General features: G+C 38.6%; 1 protein-coding gene across 3 annotated transcripts; it reads left to right on the top strand.

Moving 5' to 3' along the window:
* Window positions 1-100: 100 nt before the first annotated feature.
* On the top strand, window positions 101-13,567 carry slc1a3a (solute carrier family 1 member 3a). Of its 3 annotated transcripts, XM_069699436.1 has the most exons (10): window positions 101-192; window positions 624-959; window positions 1,888-2,025; window positions 9,089-9,293; window positions 9,574-9,616; window positions 10,390-10,658; window positions 10,744-10,977; window positions 11,405-11,599; window positions 12,032-12,166; window positions 12,772-13,567. In XM_069699436.1, exons 2-10 carry the CDS (start codon window positions 776-778, stop codon window positions 12,977-12,979), a joined length of 1,611 nt encoding a protein of 536 aa, XP_069555537.1. In that variant the 5' UTR covers window positions 101-192; window positions 624-775; the 3' UTR covers window positions 12,980-13,567. The 3 variants fall into 3 exon arrangements, 2 of the variants coding, with proteins under 2 accessions (XP_069555537.1, XP_069555538.1); XR_011310942.1 differs by lacking the exons at window positions 10,744-10,977; window positions 11,405-11,599; window positions 12,032-12,166; window positions 12,772-13,567 and adding an exon at window positions 9,426-9,476 and having other exon boundaries at window positions 10,390-10,411; XM_069699437.1 differs by lacking the exons at window positions 101-192; window positions 624-959; window positions 1,888-2,025; window positions 9,089-9,293 and adding an exon at window positions 9,426-9,476.
* Window positions 13,568-16,895: the final 3,328 nt, after the last annotated feature.

Genomic DNA, 16,895 nt, shown 5'->3' with positions numbered 1-16,895 from the left:
ATCCTCGCCACTGCTCCCTCCTTTCCTATCTCCTCCCCTCTCTTCTTTCTCTTCATTGCTAGTTGCTCACACCAACCAGCTCAAAGCCAAAGAGCTCCTCTGTCCCTCTCACACTGATCGAAGCTTTAAGCCACAACTTTAACCTGAAAATTGAGACATTACTCCAAAGGAAGTTATTGCTCAAGTCTAAAGGTACAGAAACAATTTCTATCCTAATATTTATAATTCATTGTGTCCGCATCAAATGCATTTGACCATTTGACCAGCAGCTGTGTTTGTGTGAGTGTCTGCATGTGTGAGACTCGATCTGGGAATCAGAATTTGAACCCAGACTGTACACGTGTGTTGCAGTTAGCAAGTACGTAAGAGGAAGTCTGCAGTCCTCCACAGCTGCCAGTGCAACACATGTGTGCTTCACTTGGAGTTCAGCATTCCTTGACAAAAATGTTAAAGCAATTCTGTTTGTGTGATGTTATTGCATCATTTTTACTGTCATTACTGTGTATGTGAGGCACGATGAGGTTGCAATAAGATATTAATTTGATCCACTTTGTGTATGCTGTATATAATTCAAATTTGTATCCAATGCTAACTCTGACAACATGTCCCTCCCTCTCAACCAGGCAACTTGTAATCCTTGGACCAAAGGAGAAGTGTGACAGAGAAGAGAGACGGGAAACGAGTGAATCATCAGCACCTTTAAGTTTCGTTTATCGTCACAGTCAAGTTGAGTTCAAACTCTTGCACTTTTATAACAGATCTGAAGATTCCAGCTATGACTCAAAGCAATGGCGAGAACCCACAGACGACCCGGAGTGGTCTCCACCAGATCCGGGCCGGGATCCAGTCCCGATCACTGCTGGCCAAGAAGAGAGTGGAAAACATCACGAAGAACGATGTGAAGGGATTCTTTTTTAGAAATGCCTTTGTGATCCTTACCATTGCTGCTGTCATTATTGGTAAGTGGGAATTGTTTTCACTTAAGGCTTAACTCTATTAGTAATTAAGCTCATTTCAAATTGGAGATTATTGAGGGACAGTTATTCCTCTCCTCTCCTCTCCTCTCCATCCTTCATCACATTATCAATCCTCTTTTCAAGAAGAAGGCAACATAATTTATGCATCACCCTGATAACCGAGAAATCTAGTGTGACCAACACCCCTGTAGACTGAAGGAGAAGAATAGAAAGAGACAAACAGGATGAGAGCATAGCGGGACCTCAGATGAAATTAGCAGACTGGCCTTCTGCTGACACTCTAGCTGACCTTTGACCTGTTGCCATTAACCTCTGAATCTCACCCAGTAGGAAGTGAGCCAGGCCCACCCACTGCCTGCACATCTGCAGCCCTGCTAGAATTACACCTTGCCGTGACAAACACGTGATTGATTGCTAAATTCAGGATATTCCTCTCTTCGGGCTGCAGGGTCAGCCACCTGGGCTTATTGGTGGATCAGTGGACAAACAGCTTATTGTGAACACAAACTTCAGAGACACTGAAAAAAAGAACTTTTTAACAAGGAAATTGAACTCAAATAAAGTGGGAGTGTCAGAATAACACACAGTCACAGGAAAAATGGAGCCACTGTTAAAGGTCAATGCATGTGCCATACATTGTGTGGTAAACATGAGCAGTTGCTGGCATTTGAAGATGGTTGAGGCGAGTAAGTGTAGTTTAGGTTCCTCAGAATACCAGATATTGTGTAATGACTGACACTAATCAGCATCACTATAGATCTATATTCACTCAGAAAATGCTGTATTTTACAGTAATCTGATCAATTCGATCTCTGTCTGACTTGTTTTAAGGTCTAGTTATGTTGACAAAAACTTTTGAAAATGTTCAAATTAAGTTCTTTCTTGCTTTAACATCTGATCCACTATGTAGGTATAATCCTGGGATTTGCCGTGCGGCCTTATAACATGTCTTACCGTGAGATGAAGTTCTTCTCTTTCCCCGGAGAGCTACTGATGAGGATGCTTCAGATGCTGGTCCTGCCCCTGCTAGTTTCCAGTCTCATCACAGGTATGACAACATTTTAGTGCAATCGAGACACCAAAAGCTACAGATGTATCTTCCACCTACGTGTACAGAGTTAAGGTCATTTAATTAGTTAATTTACCTCTTTTTTTAGACAAAATAGTATTCATGCTTCAAATTATTTGCTAGGTCTAAACCTTTTCTTTTCAGTCATTACTAAACAAACTTACATATGTCTCATACATATTAATATAATAAAAATGATTTATGAATTGCATCAATCATAATGTTAACAAATATATGTAAAACTGTTGTGCACACCCAAGTCTTACACACAGCACCCCCACATCATCACGATAAACAAACTTTTGTCATTGACTATTTCTACTTCAAATCTACCTCAGATATCTAAAATAAGCGCACACAACTCAGAGACTGACAGTTCCAGTCTCTGAGTGACCCTGTTTTGTTCTAAATTTACATCAAACAACTTAGCCACCACACACACCACTATCTCATGATACCACAGACATTTTCAACAAAATATTTTCTCGTACCCACACATCTTCGACATGCCTGTGTGCCTGCTCAGCATGGTTCCCCAGCTCTCTTCAGGTTTTGTAAAATGGGAGTCACTGTAGAAATAACGCCCTACCAGTCAGTAGATCAGTAGTGTTTGCATGTAAGCATGAATGAGGGGATGGTGAGTGGAGTGTTTGTTTGATAAAAGAAAAAACAAAAGGCAAGGATGGGAGGCGTAGAGAGCAGAGTTTCCCCTCTTTCTATAGTACTGGCAACACAGGCTCAGGTATTCCCAGTAACCAAGGACCTGACCTCAGCCCCTGCTCATCTGCAACACAAGACACCAGGACAAAAAGGCAAGCAGCGGGCCCAAGCAGTCAACAGAGGCGGGGTCGTAACTCTGTTTATGTCAGATTTTAGATATACACACCTTGCTAGTAGCCTGTGGTTTCTGTGTAAAAAGGTATCAGTGGTGTTTGTAGTTTTGTGGCTCCACTGAGTCATGCTGTTGTTTGTTCAGACGCTGCTGTTTTTTGCTTTTAGGCCTAGTGGTAGATAGGGTTAGAATGACCTCAAGAGTGAGAGAGAGAAAGATACAGCTCTGGTCTCAGTCACATACTTGACCTATGTAGTAATGATCTTGATATTGATACATGACTGAAACAGTCCCAGTTTTATTATGATTTGATTGAAGCAATTCAGAATTTGTGGATGCTGTGACTTTTGGTTCAGTACAGCTCGTACCTCCTGCTGCTCACGTGAATCCAGTTTTACAGAAAAACACAAACATATGACACAGAGGTTTCTGGTTCATGATCCCAGTCAGACACCCAGGGGTGTTTTATTCCACAGTCAATCACCTGAGTTTGTTATTGATCATAATCTCTGCTTGTTATGAAATTCAAAGTACAGATATGGAACATGTGAGTTTCCAAAAACACCAGTCAGCAGCACTGACTGACAAATGGAGGAGGGAAATGTCCGGTCTGAGCAATGATTGGCAGAGAAACAGACCAGTACCCTGAACAGATGAGAGACACACTGTCTGATAATAAGCTGCTTTGTGCTGCAGTGGGGCGTAACATCAGCACCTCTGACATCATGTCACATGACCGCAGCTACAGCATGTGGAAATCAACAAAGAGTGCTGTTCTAAAGCCACTTCATCTGTGGAAGTTCAAGTTCATATAATTCCAGTTGCAATGATTTTGGTATTACAAAAAGTCAACTACTATGTCACTTTTTTTCCCCTTTTTTATATTCCCATCTTTTAGAAAAAGACTTGTAACCACCTCACATTTGTATTTGCTTATTTGCTCTAACAATAATACACTTTAAATTTCTCTTATTTTTGTGGAGAATTTACCTGCATCAGTCAGATAAACAGTGTGCCACTACCAAGAACAAACCCTATGGTAGCACTTAGAAAGAAAATTTAACAAGTAAATGTACCATTGTATCCAGACTCCAATATGCAGAGGATACAAATATTGTAATAATAATGTACAGATTTAAATTCTAAAATGCAGGAAAACAAAATTTGATTGCTGTAATCTCCTGAAGTCACTGATGATCCCTTCATTCAAACTTTAAATGGCACAAATGTTTTTCAAAATACTTTGACCTGGTTTAATTAAACATAGATAGTCATGCAGACCCATGATCAGAATTCAAGTTAAAATTTTAAAAGTAAATCCTCTATGTAGAATTTAAACTGTCTCTTGAAAGTCCAAACTATTGCTCATCCACCACTACCTCTCTTTTTTACAGTTAAACCTGCTCCTAAGCCTGCTCTATTACAGTGTGTCAGTCATCACAAACATCATACCCATCAGTGTCGTCTTTGTTACCAGGTGGAGGTCCTTATTGACTATGTAAGAGATACTGTCTATGTCATGATATTCATCCATAAAGCTTGCATTATTTCGCATAATGACACATAATCAATGGCAGCCAGAGCCTAATGTAAATGAGGCAGTGCATTGTCCAGTTGCACCCATCAAAAATGTTAGCTCACTGAGAATTATCATAAATATAATGACATGTATAATAGCCTTATTGCAACATTGAACTGCGGAAAAAGTTAGATAGCAATTATAAAAAGCTTTTTATATCTCTGTGTGAAAAACAAACACAGTACATACGTACATGCTGGCACTCCAACTCACCATCCTAAAGGATTTTCAAATTTTAAAACAATAAAACTGGAGCATCAGTCACCTATTAGATAGATTATTAGCTTGTTGTTACTCACCTGCCGCTGTGAACACCTGCAGCACAGCTATCACTTTTTTCACACAAATATTCCGATTTTTGCTGTAACCATAACCTCAGCCGAAAAGTAAAACAAGTCACCTTAGGTTACTTCATTTTCATTTTGACAAATTTTAGTTGTATGTTGTATCCTGCAGCCTTTATGTTCGTGCAGTGAGCTCTATTCACAGAGCAGTTATTGCTTTACATGCTTAACTTGGAGCGTGACTCAAAGAATAACGTATTTTAGAGGATAAGAGCATCCCAGCTGAGCTCCTATGACTTACTTTCTGCGAACTCGTGGGTCCTGTGGAAAATGATAGTCATGCTCCCAAGACTGAATAGTGCTTTTATGTTAAATGGGTTGTCCCATTCGAAAAGGCCTGCCCTCTGAATTGATCCAGTCTAAATGTAAGGTTGGATTGAAAATCTGAAAGTTTGAGCTGACTCCAGAGGGGCCATGAAAGGTAGTTTGAGCAGAGTACCGAGGGGCCCTGGAAGGTCAGAAATCAGGAAAGCAAGACTAGTGAACAGACAGGCTTGAGAACCAAGGATCAAGAATTATAAGAAACAGGTTTATGTGTTTCAGTGACAGGATGAGAAATAGGGTGTGCCCTGCACTCCCTATTTCTCATCATGAGCTCATCATGAGCTTCTTCATAACCACATTTCTTTTCACTCTTTCACATATGCCCTTTCACTCAAACAAACACGCATCAGACTATCTACTCAATATGTGCTTGCCACAAAATCCAGGTTGTCTTCAGGCATTTCATTGTGAGACCACAGAGTATTATAAAGCCAAGCCGGGACTGGGTAGAGATGGAGGAAGTGCACAGTAAAAAGAGGAAAAGGAGGATGATTACAGAGGTGGTTGCTGGCTGGAAGGGGAGGGTAGACAAGAGGAAGACCAGGAGAGACAGCTAAAACTGAAAAAAATAATTTGTTAAATGAAATGCTTTCATTGTTCAGGCTGTACTAACTTTGAAAGCAGAAATGCTTTGTGTCATGACAGTATCTAGGTATCTTTTTTTTTTTACAGTAATAGAAATAAAAAGTATCCTGTAAATTAAAATCTTGAAAGAAAAAAAAAGTGCAAGTATATTGAAACTGGTCTCATAAGAATGTGGTGCAGGATTATTTTCCCCACACCTTCAGTCCAGTACAGCTCTGTCTTGACCACATATTAGCATAAACTCCAGACTGTTAACTTTATTTGAAAAGTGAGTTAATGAAACGGTGTAGCACTTTTTGAGCTGAAAATCAATTTTAATCACACTCATCAAAAATAAAAGGCCTGTTCTAGGAACCTACATAAAAGAAAAAAATAACAATTTGCAGTTTCTGTAGAGGATCAATCATTAAGCATACTTTGAGTTCTTGAGGCAAAGTTTAATGAAACATTCCTCACTGTTGTTTTACAATGGATTTGAAGAAAAATTAAGTACGAGTCAGTCAGCAAGCGATGCAGCAAAAATGAATTTGATGTTGTTACTGTAGTTTTGTGGACTTATATTAAGTCCACAGCAATGTAATGCCGCTTTTTATTTGTATTAGATTTGTTGCAAATTCAAGCCAGAATGTGGCGCAAACAAGGTTTTCTTCAAATTCCTATTGTTTTCAAAACTTGTGACAATTATTTTGTCTGTCAAATGACAGAAAGTGGTCAAACGACAGATCACAACATCAAAGCACAAGGTGAGAAGTTCTAATTGCTTGTGTGGTGAACAAATCTGTCTCCATTATCTAAAGATATTCAGTATAGGATCATATAAGACTAAAAGCTGTAAGACAACACATGAGAAGCTGGAACCAAAAACAATAAATCAACAAAATGGAATAGAAGAATATTCTGTAAATGTACTCAGATCCAAACTTTTAATTGACTGACGTGCAGATCTTTTCTTACTGCAGGCATCCAGGTCCAGGTAAGGTCTTGTTATAACTGTGGAGTCAGTCTTTGCTCAGCTCCAGTCTATGTTAAATGTCTTCTGGTCAGACCTGAACAGAGCAACTGCACTCTGTCCTGCGTTTCAACTTCCCCCCCAAAGTAGGCCCACGTTTGAGTTTGATGAACATTCCCCCAAATGAGAAAGAAAGTCATTCTCCTTGCTCTCCTTCGGTCTTAGTTCTTTCATTCTTTTGAAAACATGGAATTGGTGAAGCTGCGTCCGTTGTTGCCCGGACAACAGGCTGGAGATCATTGTGTGCGTGTGGGGCTGACTAAGTCAACAAGTTTTCCCAGGGCTGTCAGAAAGGGAATAGGAGGAAAGCAAGAGGATGAGGAGGGGGTGGTTGGGAGGGAAAGGGTGCCAATGAAAGAGGATTGCAGCAATAAGATCAGTGTGCAAGAAAAAGAGAAGAGGGAGGCAAGATGTGGGGGTGGGGCAGGAGGAAGGGCGGGGGACCTTGAAACAAGAGGTGGTGATGGAGGGGTGGTGCAGACAGGAGAATGAGGGCGGGCAGGCTCAGGAGGGGAGGAAGAGGATAAAAAAGAACTGGATAAAAGCTGAAGTCCTGGCCATGTTGAGACAAGAAGATCAGAGGGCCAAAGACGGGGCACACGCACACTCACTCACACACACACACACACACACACACACACACACACACACACACACACACACACACACACACACACACACACACACACACACACCAACAACTTTGGTATACACAGTAGCAAAGAGTGAAAGGGACACATACATCTCCCATCACACAAAGCCTGCTTTGCCTTGCATGGGTCTGAATGAAGATAATGGCCATAATAGGACCTGACACTCTGAAAATACAGCACCACTGTCATGTCTATTGAGGCAGCTTAAATTCAGTTCTCTGAATGGCTGTATTTCTTTTTGCCACTGTTATCCCGAGAAGTCTGTTTCATGCAATTAGAACTGTGGAGGACCATCTTGTGTCCAGACTCCATGACTCCCTCACTCCTCTTTCTGCTGGAGATTAAACTTTAGTTTTATTACAGCATTAATTCTTTACTGAGAACCATATTTGTCAAAACTATTCCATGTGTAAACTCAAATGGAGTTTTGGATTTATAACAGAACCATAAAACTTGTTTTAGTTTTTGTCTAATTTGATGAACCTTTTTTGCAAGCATGCAGAATCTGCCAAGTCTGCTAAAACACATTTTGTCATCGTAAAATGTCACTTCAATGTATGTCCTCAGCTACTTTCTATGCTTTGGCATTGCGTCAATATTCATCATAGATTAATCTTTGTTGTATCAATTTCTCTGTGACACAAATGTGGAGCTGCGGTCAGACTTAATCTATAACTGACATCTCTGCACGCTGTGTTCACAACAAACAAACATCACACTTGGGGACACAGGACTTTTCAAATAGAGTAATAAAGACAGTGCAGCAAATAATGCAGACTCAACTTTTTACCATTTACCAAGCACATTTCTGGTAGTTTTCCAACACTTTATCCCTGCAGTTTTATTTTACAATATATCGTCTGTAAATGAATGTACAATAGGTAAACAGATTTTGTATATTTGATCTACCCCTGGGTGCTGTACAGTACAATAGGTGTTGTTTTTCCACCAGTAAAGGTTAGAGTCAGATTGTGTTTCTTGCCGCTCTTTGTTGTCACTGATCAGTACTCAGATAATCCAGATGGGTGTATTGAAGATAGGGATGTTTTCCATTTACAGAAAACACAACAAAAACAGGGAAAAAAATGACATTAATTTTGTTCTGAGATTATTGAGCTCTTTAAATGTAACTACACTTGTTGATGCATTTCTTTTTCTCTGAGCTACTTTGACAAAATGAAAGTGTTCAAGAGCAACTCATGTAGCTGTCGGACACTATAACATTTATTCACAGAGCAAAGCTCCATCAAACCAGCTGAATAAGCTTCTTTTAAGTGAACAATAACAAAGTGATACTCAGCACATTCATACTCAACGCTGTTGATAGACAGTGTTGACAACATTTGATTTGTTTGTTATTCTGTTTAGAAACATTGTTGCACCCAGTTGTCTGTGACTGTAAAGCACATGTTTATAAATAATATATAATCCCTGTGGAGACTTGTGAAAGAATGAATTATTTAATACATTCATAAGCCTTTCAGTGATTGTTAATGACTCTTTTACATTATGCTCAATTGAGCTGCCTGTAGCACTACAAATGTATAGCACTGTTGCTGCACTGCTGCTCCCTCTGCAGGAGTTCTTACAGCATGGAAGCCTCTCCATGTTTCTGATGTTATGATAAATAGTGCGGGTACCAGTGAATAAATACATACTTGATAAACCTGTAGTTCTCATACATTTCTATGATTTCTGTGATATGTCTTTTTTTAGGTATGTCCTCTTTGGATAGCCGTGCTTCTGGTAAAATGGGCTTGAGGGCAGTTGTGTACTACACCACCACAACCATCATTGCAGTGTTCATCGGTATTGTCATGGTGCTCGTTATTCACCCTGGAAAAGGATCAAAGGATGAGTTCAGCAAGCAGCAGCAGATTGAGCGGGTCAACGCTGCTGATGCCTTTCTGGATCTTATCAGGTACCTGCACACATGTACACACCTCGACCAAACAAACAGTCTCACAAGAACACCCCAGTACACCGATTCTGTCAACCAAAATTTTAATTCATAATCCTGTAATACTTGTCCATTTTGATTCTGATCATTCAGATGGAGGTGTTCAAACAGTGAGGATGTTTAAGTTCTGTGACCTTTAAAGATGTAAATATCATCAAATATTTTATACAGAGCATGACGTTTTTCTAGTTTTTTTGTGTGCATTTGCTTTAAAAATTTACCTATTTGTTATGTTTTCCAGGAACATGTTTCCTCCTAACATTGTGGAAGCTTGCACCAAACAGGTGACTCTCCCATTACATCCTCTCTTTGTTTTCTTCCCCTGCACTCAGATAAAAAGTCATTTTCTTTAATTGTCTCATGTACAATGTACATGTAAGTTAGCATTGTTGAAAGAAAGTTTCTATTTCATATTTGTTTCTTTTGTATTTTTCCTATTTTTCCTCTCATTCTTGTGGACTATCATCTATAGAGATCTCTGCTGTGGACATCAATTTTAAATCTGCAATTACAGTTGTAAATCAACATATTGCATTGATATACAAACACATTGGATTTCATTCTGTCTGACTATTTATCCTCAACAATGTCTCCACTCATAGCAACATGAAGATTGCAGAATGAGGGTTTTAGAGTAACTTTTACCAACTGGGATGGGACTTTTTTTTAATGGGCACCTAACTATCCCATCATTCTTACTCTCACTCAGCTGAGCATTAAACACAGGCCCTCGTCTCAGTGCCACTTTCACTTCCTCATTTGCAACGTATTTTAGGCAAATGGTGGCACACGGGTGGGATTGCAACATTTTGTGTACCAGATGGTAACATGGGATGTGGAAAGCACAAACAACTGCATTCTAAAATACTCATTTATTAAGCTTTTATACACACCCCTTTCACAATAATCTTCAAATTTAACAAGCCTGTTTAGAAAGCTACTTGCTATAATATTCTATGACCCTGAATCTCAAAAGTCCTCCTCTAATAAAAGTTTTTTATCAAATGTTACTGCACCAGAAATTAATCACTATTCAACTTCCTTTTTCAAAATTCAGTACAAGACGCAATATGCCAAGAGAGTCATCCATGTGAAGATGACGGTGAATGACACAATATTTACACTAAATGGTAGCCAGGAGATATCCCGGGAGGAGATGATCCCAGTGCCAGGAGCCGTTAATGGAATCAACGCTCTCGGCCTGGTGGTGTTCTCCATGTGCTTCGGTCTAATCATCGGGAACATGAGGGAACAGGGACAACCTCTAAAGGACTTTTTTGATTGCCTCAATGAAGCCATCATGAGGCTGGTTGCCATTATAATGTGGTAAGTATCTTAATGGATGTGTGAAGGTACTTAAAAAATAATGAAATGTTTGATGTACAAATTCACAACACCCATCGATCCTAAGGTATGCCCCCATCGGCATCTTGTTCCTGATTGCCGGTAAGATCGTGGAGATGGACGACATTACAATCATGGGTGGCCAGCTGGGAATGTATACAGTGACAGTCATTTGTGGGCTGCTCATCCACGGCATGTTTGTCCTGCCAACACTCTACTTCGTCATCACCAGGAAGAACCCCTTCGTTTTCATTGCAGGGCTGCTGCAGGCACTCATCACCGCCCTCGGAACATCCTCCAGGTATGTGATTGTGCTGAGTGTTAAAAAAATCCCTCCGGCGAACCGAAAATAAGGTGAAGGTTGAATTCCTTATCGTTCACTGCATATGCAATATTCAGTATGCAGAGGAACACATTTGCATTTCTCCAATGCTTGAGAAACAGATTTTCATTAAATACAATAAAAAAAAAGACTAAATAGACATAGATACAATGCCAGTGTGCCTGCTTGCGCCGATTGTATTATACATGTGTTTTTCTGATCAAGCTTTTGTTACATCAATCAGCACACTCCTGGTTTCAAAAACGTAATTGTTGCTTAGATTACAGTAAAACGTTTTGGATATTTGTATGTTGTCAGCCTCTCTGATTGGCAGCAGATGACGAGTGTTGATGAGCACTTCTGTTTCTTTCTGCTACCCACCCTCTCCCTCTGTCCTCTCTCTCAGTTCTGCCACATTGCCCATCACTTTTAAATGCCTGGAAGAAAACAACAAGGTGGACAAGCGCGTGACCCGTTTTGTGCTCCCTGTTGGTGCCACCATAAATATGGACGGCACAGCTCTATATGAAGCCCTTGCAGCCATCTTTATCGCCCAGGTCAATGATTATGACCTCAGCTTTGGACAGATTCTCACCATCAGGTATGGGATATATGAAACGCTCGTATTTCAGGTTTTGCTTTTTAAACATTCATTCATAATGGCATTCATTCTGTAATTTGTATTATTACATCAAGCCTACTTTTTGTGTCGCTGAAGTGGGCCTCAAAATGATTTATGGAGTAAACTGTGACTTCCAACAGTTGCAGAAAAATATTTTATAATACATTGTGCCAATAAATATCACTGAAGCATTTCCAAGCCTCAGAACCACAAGTTCTAGCTTTATAGTTGACTTTCTTACCACCAGTTTGGCTATTGAAGGGGGATGGTACTAAAACCAAGAGAATACATTTAAGTGACCCTCTTCAATGCTATTACTGAGTAACGATCAATAGATCAATACTGGGACACGACTGGCACTGCTTTAAATACATTTTTGATAGGTCTCTCTCTGCCTTCCTTTTTTTGCAGCATCACAGCCACAGCAGCCAGTATTGGAGCAGCTGGAATCCCTCAGGCAGGGCTGGTCACCATGGTGATAGTGCTAACGTCTGTAGGCCTGCCCACAGATGACATCTCACTGATCATTGCTGTTGATTGGTTACTGTAAGTATTGACTATATTCTGCTTTAGAATACCTCACTTTATATCGTAAAATCAATGAAAGAAAACATGATTAAGTTGAGCTTTTTCCTGACTTAACTCTGTCCAACCTGGAAATAGTTTGGTTTTAGGGCAGACTAGAGAGGGTTTAATAAATATAGTGCTAAAGGAAATAAAATGTAGTTTGGTATGAATTCAATTGAGTTTGACCCAACAAAATGTTGTTTTGTTGTGTTGTATCTCTTGTTTGGATTATAGGACAGCCTCCAGAGACACTCCCTTCACATTCCATGTCTCTCAATCCATCTGTTTTTTATTCAGGCCAACACCAGTGCCAAGCCTTGCTTCCTCTTAACTTGTTTCTGTGTTTCAAATGGCCTGAAGATTGCCTGGACACATTAAAATTATGCAACCAGTTTGCTAATTATATTTTACACATTTGCAGACACTCCACCCGGATTGAAAAGCAATTTATTCAATGTAGTTGTTTAGTCTTGTGTGTTTTGTCTTGTTTTTTCTTGTCTTCTTTTGCCCTGTCTTTTTGTGTCTTAATCTTGTTTCATCTTGTCGTATCTTTGTACTCTGTACCTGCACTGTCTTTCCTGCAGGGACCGATTGCGCACCACCACCAATGTCCTTGGAGACTCGATCGGTGCTGGTATTGTGGAACACCTGTCTCGCCACGAGTTGCAGAAAAAGGACCCCGAAGTGGGCAATTCGGTAGTGGAGGAGGCAGACAAGAAGCCGTACCAGCTCATTTGCCAGGAGAATGAGTATGAGAATGAGAGGTCTGCTGACAGCGAGACCAAGATGTAGGAGCTCGATTTTTGTCCGAGGCTGCATACATTCTTTGGAAAATCAGTGCACTGCATTAAACCACATACTCAACTAAGGCCTCTTTTTGATGACAAGATGACAAGATGACGTTGATCTACAGCTAGAATATATTTCAGCCAAGTGAGTTCCATTAATGCGTGAGGTCTTCCTCACACGCTCCTTCAGACTTGAAGTGGTTCACGGTTGCATTGTTTTTCTAAGGGTCTGTGCTTCCTCAGAGTACTACAATGTAAATGCCATTGGGTGTCAGCTGTTTACTATTTAGAGTGAAAGACAGAGCCCTGTGGTCTGTGGCCTGCATGCCATATTCAACTTCTCTCAGAACTGATGACTAATCTCACCCACTGGAGGCCAGTATTGCTGTGAGTCTTAACACCACAGCAGAATACAGCCCATACTTGCACAGACGTTTTCTAGCTTTAAAATTGTTGTTTTAGTTTTGTTTCAGTGATGCTGTATATAAAAAATGTAAGTGAAACGGTAGTAAAAAAAAAAGAAACGGTCTAGAGGCTGTTGAAAAGTGTTGGATATCATGCTCATAAACTGGATGACCAACTAGTTTAAGGGGGAAAACTTATGTACAGACATTTTTTTTATTTTTATTTTTTTCTTCTTCTATGGTTTGGTGTACAGATTTCAGATGAATGAAAGCAGTAATCTACCTTAAGGTACACATACTTTTGCCCTTTACCTCTCCAAAGCAGTAAGTGTTATTGTCAGGTAAATACAGTGATCAGAATATCTTGGCAAGTATCCAACCTTGGATTTTTATCACAGAAATTACTTTAACCAATCATTACAATCATGAAGACTGACACACCAAAAACACTCAGCCATGTTGGTTGTTACCTGTAAAATTGCATGGCTGAGAATTTTTCCAGTCTCTGAATTAGAATTTTAAGCCATTACATTTCAACCAAAAGAAGCACAAAAATAGGAAACCAAATTTCCACACAGTTCAATTAAGTCATACCCAAACAAACTGGTAACCCACACAATATACTACTATTTCAATAGGAAGATGGTAATTAATTCTAATGGTGATTGTGGGTCAGTCCCTCATATAAGCCCTTGAACTAAAAGTGTTTTGGTTAAAACATTCATGTGTCACTATGAAATATTTTTTTACATTAAATAAGTAAAATGGTAAGTTGGACATATAATTTCCATATTTTGCTTGACTATATTAAAGTCTTGACTAAGCTTCCTCTAGAAATTAACATTAAATGCTTATTTGATTTGATTTGATATTAATGCATGTTGTAAAGTAATAGATTTAATTCCAGTTCCCATCTTTTAATTTGGCTAGCTTGCTGTTTTGTATTTTGACAAGTTCAGTATGTGTAACATTTACATAGTGGTTGTTTTGTATAGAACATTCATCTGAATATAGTGTACTTGTATAGAGAAATGTAGATAAATGTGTACATTAATTGTAGATTGAAATGGAAATAGGTTAATTGAGGATTGTATATGTAAAGATGCTGTAACTTTGCTCTTACCAAACCTAACGACTAAACTAACAAACTCTCTAGTTCCTCTTACAAATGCAAAAGCTGGCTGATTTAAAGGACCACATTTTTTGCTTTACACACTTGAGAAACGGAATAGTTCCTATGTTTACAGTTGTTGGTGTCTCTCTTGATATGATGGTTTAACTCATGAATTCACATGGGAGCGGGGCACACACACCCACACACAGACACGGCAGAATAATTGTTGTAGTTTTATCTTGCATGAATTTTTTGAATACAAAATAAAATCATTGGTTGTAGCTCATCATTTCATTATGAACATCGGGAAGACAAAATACTGTGATGTAGTGAGTCGATCAAATGTATTTTTTTTAAATCCTTGTTTAGCTACTGTGAATATACCTGTGTGCAGACATTAGGGATCTTCCTGCATGTAAAGTATCCATACATAAGAGCTCACCAGAGGGATGTAATGCACAGATATATAGCTTGCTGAGTGCAGGTGAGGCAGTGCTTGCTTGATGTAACATTGGTGGTTGTTGGTACTAGAGGAAACAAGCAGTTTTCATTTTCTCTACCAATCCTAATTGGCCTGAATTCATGCTTTAAACCAGGAATCCTTATCACCAGCACCCTTCAGGCTATTGCCACTTTAACAAATACAGCACTTTTTCTGAGAATGCCCATATTCAACAAATGCTACTGATTTGATCTCCTTCAAAATATGTTGTACTTGCTGAAATAAAGTCTAAATTTAGCAAATGCAATGGTCTTAAATAGATAACATTACTGAGGTTAAGCACATGTTGAGATATTTTATCAATTAACATGCTTATCCAATATCTCACACTTGCATACACACGGGTTGGAAAGTTGCCAACAATTTTTCCTAAAAATTCCAGTACAAGTAAAACAAATATTTATTTATGATACACATTTCATACTGTAGTTTTAAAGGATCTTTATCTATGTTAATGAATTGTATGAACAAAACATGGAATCAGTCTTTAAAACTCAAACTGTACACTATTATAGATTAAACTGCTACAACAGTAAGTAGGTTATTTCAAACTGGCTCCACCTTAACCTGCCACAAAAATATAATGATACTTGATATGTTAATGCATTAATGATCTAATAATTCAATAACACTCAAGATGTCACTGAGCACTTTTACCTTGAATACTTTAAATATATGTTGTTGATCTAGGACTTTTACTTGCAATTGAGCATTTTAAGCATAGTGTACTACTGATGTAAATGATCTGAAGACCTGTTCCATCACTACACACGCGACAGAAAATCTTATCATAGGAGTGTGTAGTGTATGTATTTTTACAATTTTTCCATGTACTATGGTTTTAATATAAAATATTTATATGGTTGTAGTGTATGCAAGAAGAAAGAGAATTGTTGGGGGTTTATTTTGTGGAAATTTCATGGCATGTTGAATCGCAATTTTTTTTTATAATAATTTGTTTTTATGTGTATATAATCATTGGTGGAATGTAACTGAGTACATTTAGGTGCTGTACTTTGGAACAAATTCAAAGGATTTGCACTTTACTTAAATATATCCCTTTAATGCCACGTCATACCTCTATACTTCTACTCCACTGCATTTCAGCAGCAAATAATGTACTTTCTACATTACATTGAAAATCTGATAGCTTTATTTACTTGTTACTTTTAAGATTACAATTCTTTATAACTCCCCCCCCCCCCTGACCACATCTCAAATTTTTGTGACTTTGAACTTGAATGTTTCTGACAAATTTAAGGACAAAATATTCCTTTATGGGTTGCAAAAAATAAATTTCTTAGGATAAATAAACTTCGCAAAAAAACTCTGGAAAATGTCACAAAACAAAAAAAAAAAACGTTTTTTTTTTTATTTTTAAAAAAATTTTTTTTTTAGAGATATGTGGTTTTCACAGGACAGCAATGATCAGATATTATGCTCTTATAGAACATGAAGCATTTTTGTTGATTAAACAGTTTGGTCAAATTGACTGCAGCAGTAAAATATACATTAATACAGCAATAATATGAATTCAAAAACATCGTACATAGACTAATTGAGCATTTTACTGCACAATACTTTTACTTTAAATAAGCTATTTAAAGTAAATTTAGCTGATAATAGGCCACTTATTTTTACTTCAGCAAGGTTTTTGAATGCAGGGCTTTTACTTGTATTGGAGTATTTTCCAGTGTAGTATGAGTATTTGTACTTAAATACTGAATGTAACGTGTCCTGTTAAAGCCCGAATTTAACTTTACGGCGTACGGAACCAAAATAAAAAAAAAAATAGGTAAAGTTGTCGCACAGCGCTCCCTGGCGGCTCGAGCGCGAAACGTCGCATGGCATTTTGTTTGGCGCCGATGGAGGGAGTCACTCCCGAGATCTTCGGTCAAGT

Source organism: Brachyistius frenatus, unplaced genomic scaffold, assembly GCF_029030835.1.
Source record: "Brachyistius frenatus isolate BFR_SWC_R1_liver_20210118 unplaced genomic scaffold, ASM2903083v1 Contig_30, whole genome shotgun sequence".
In the NCBI taxonomy this organism is placed as follows: Eukaryota; Metazoa; Chordata; class Actinopteri; family Embiotocidae; genus Brachyistius; species Brachyistius frenatus.
This window is presented reverse-complemented; position numbering and strand designations above follow the sequence as displayed.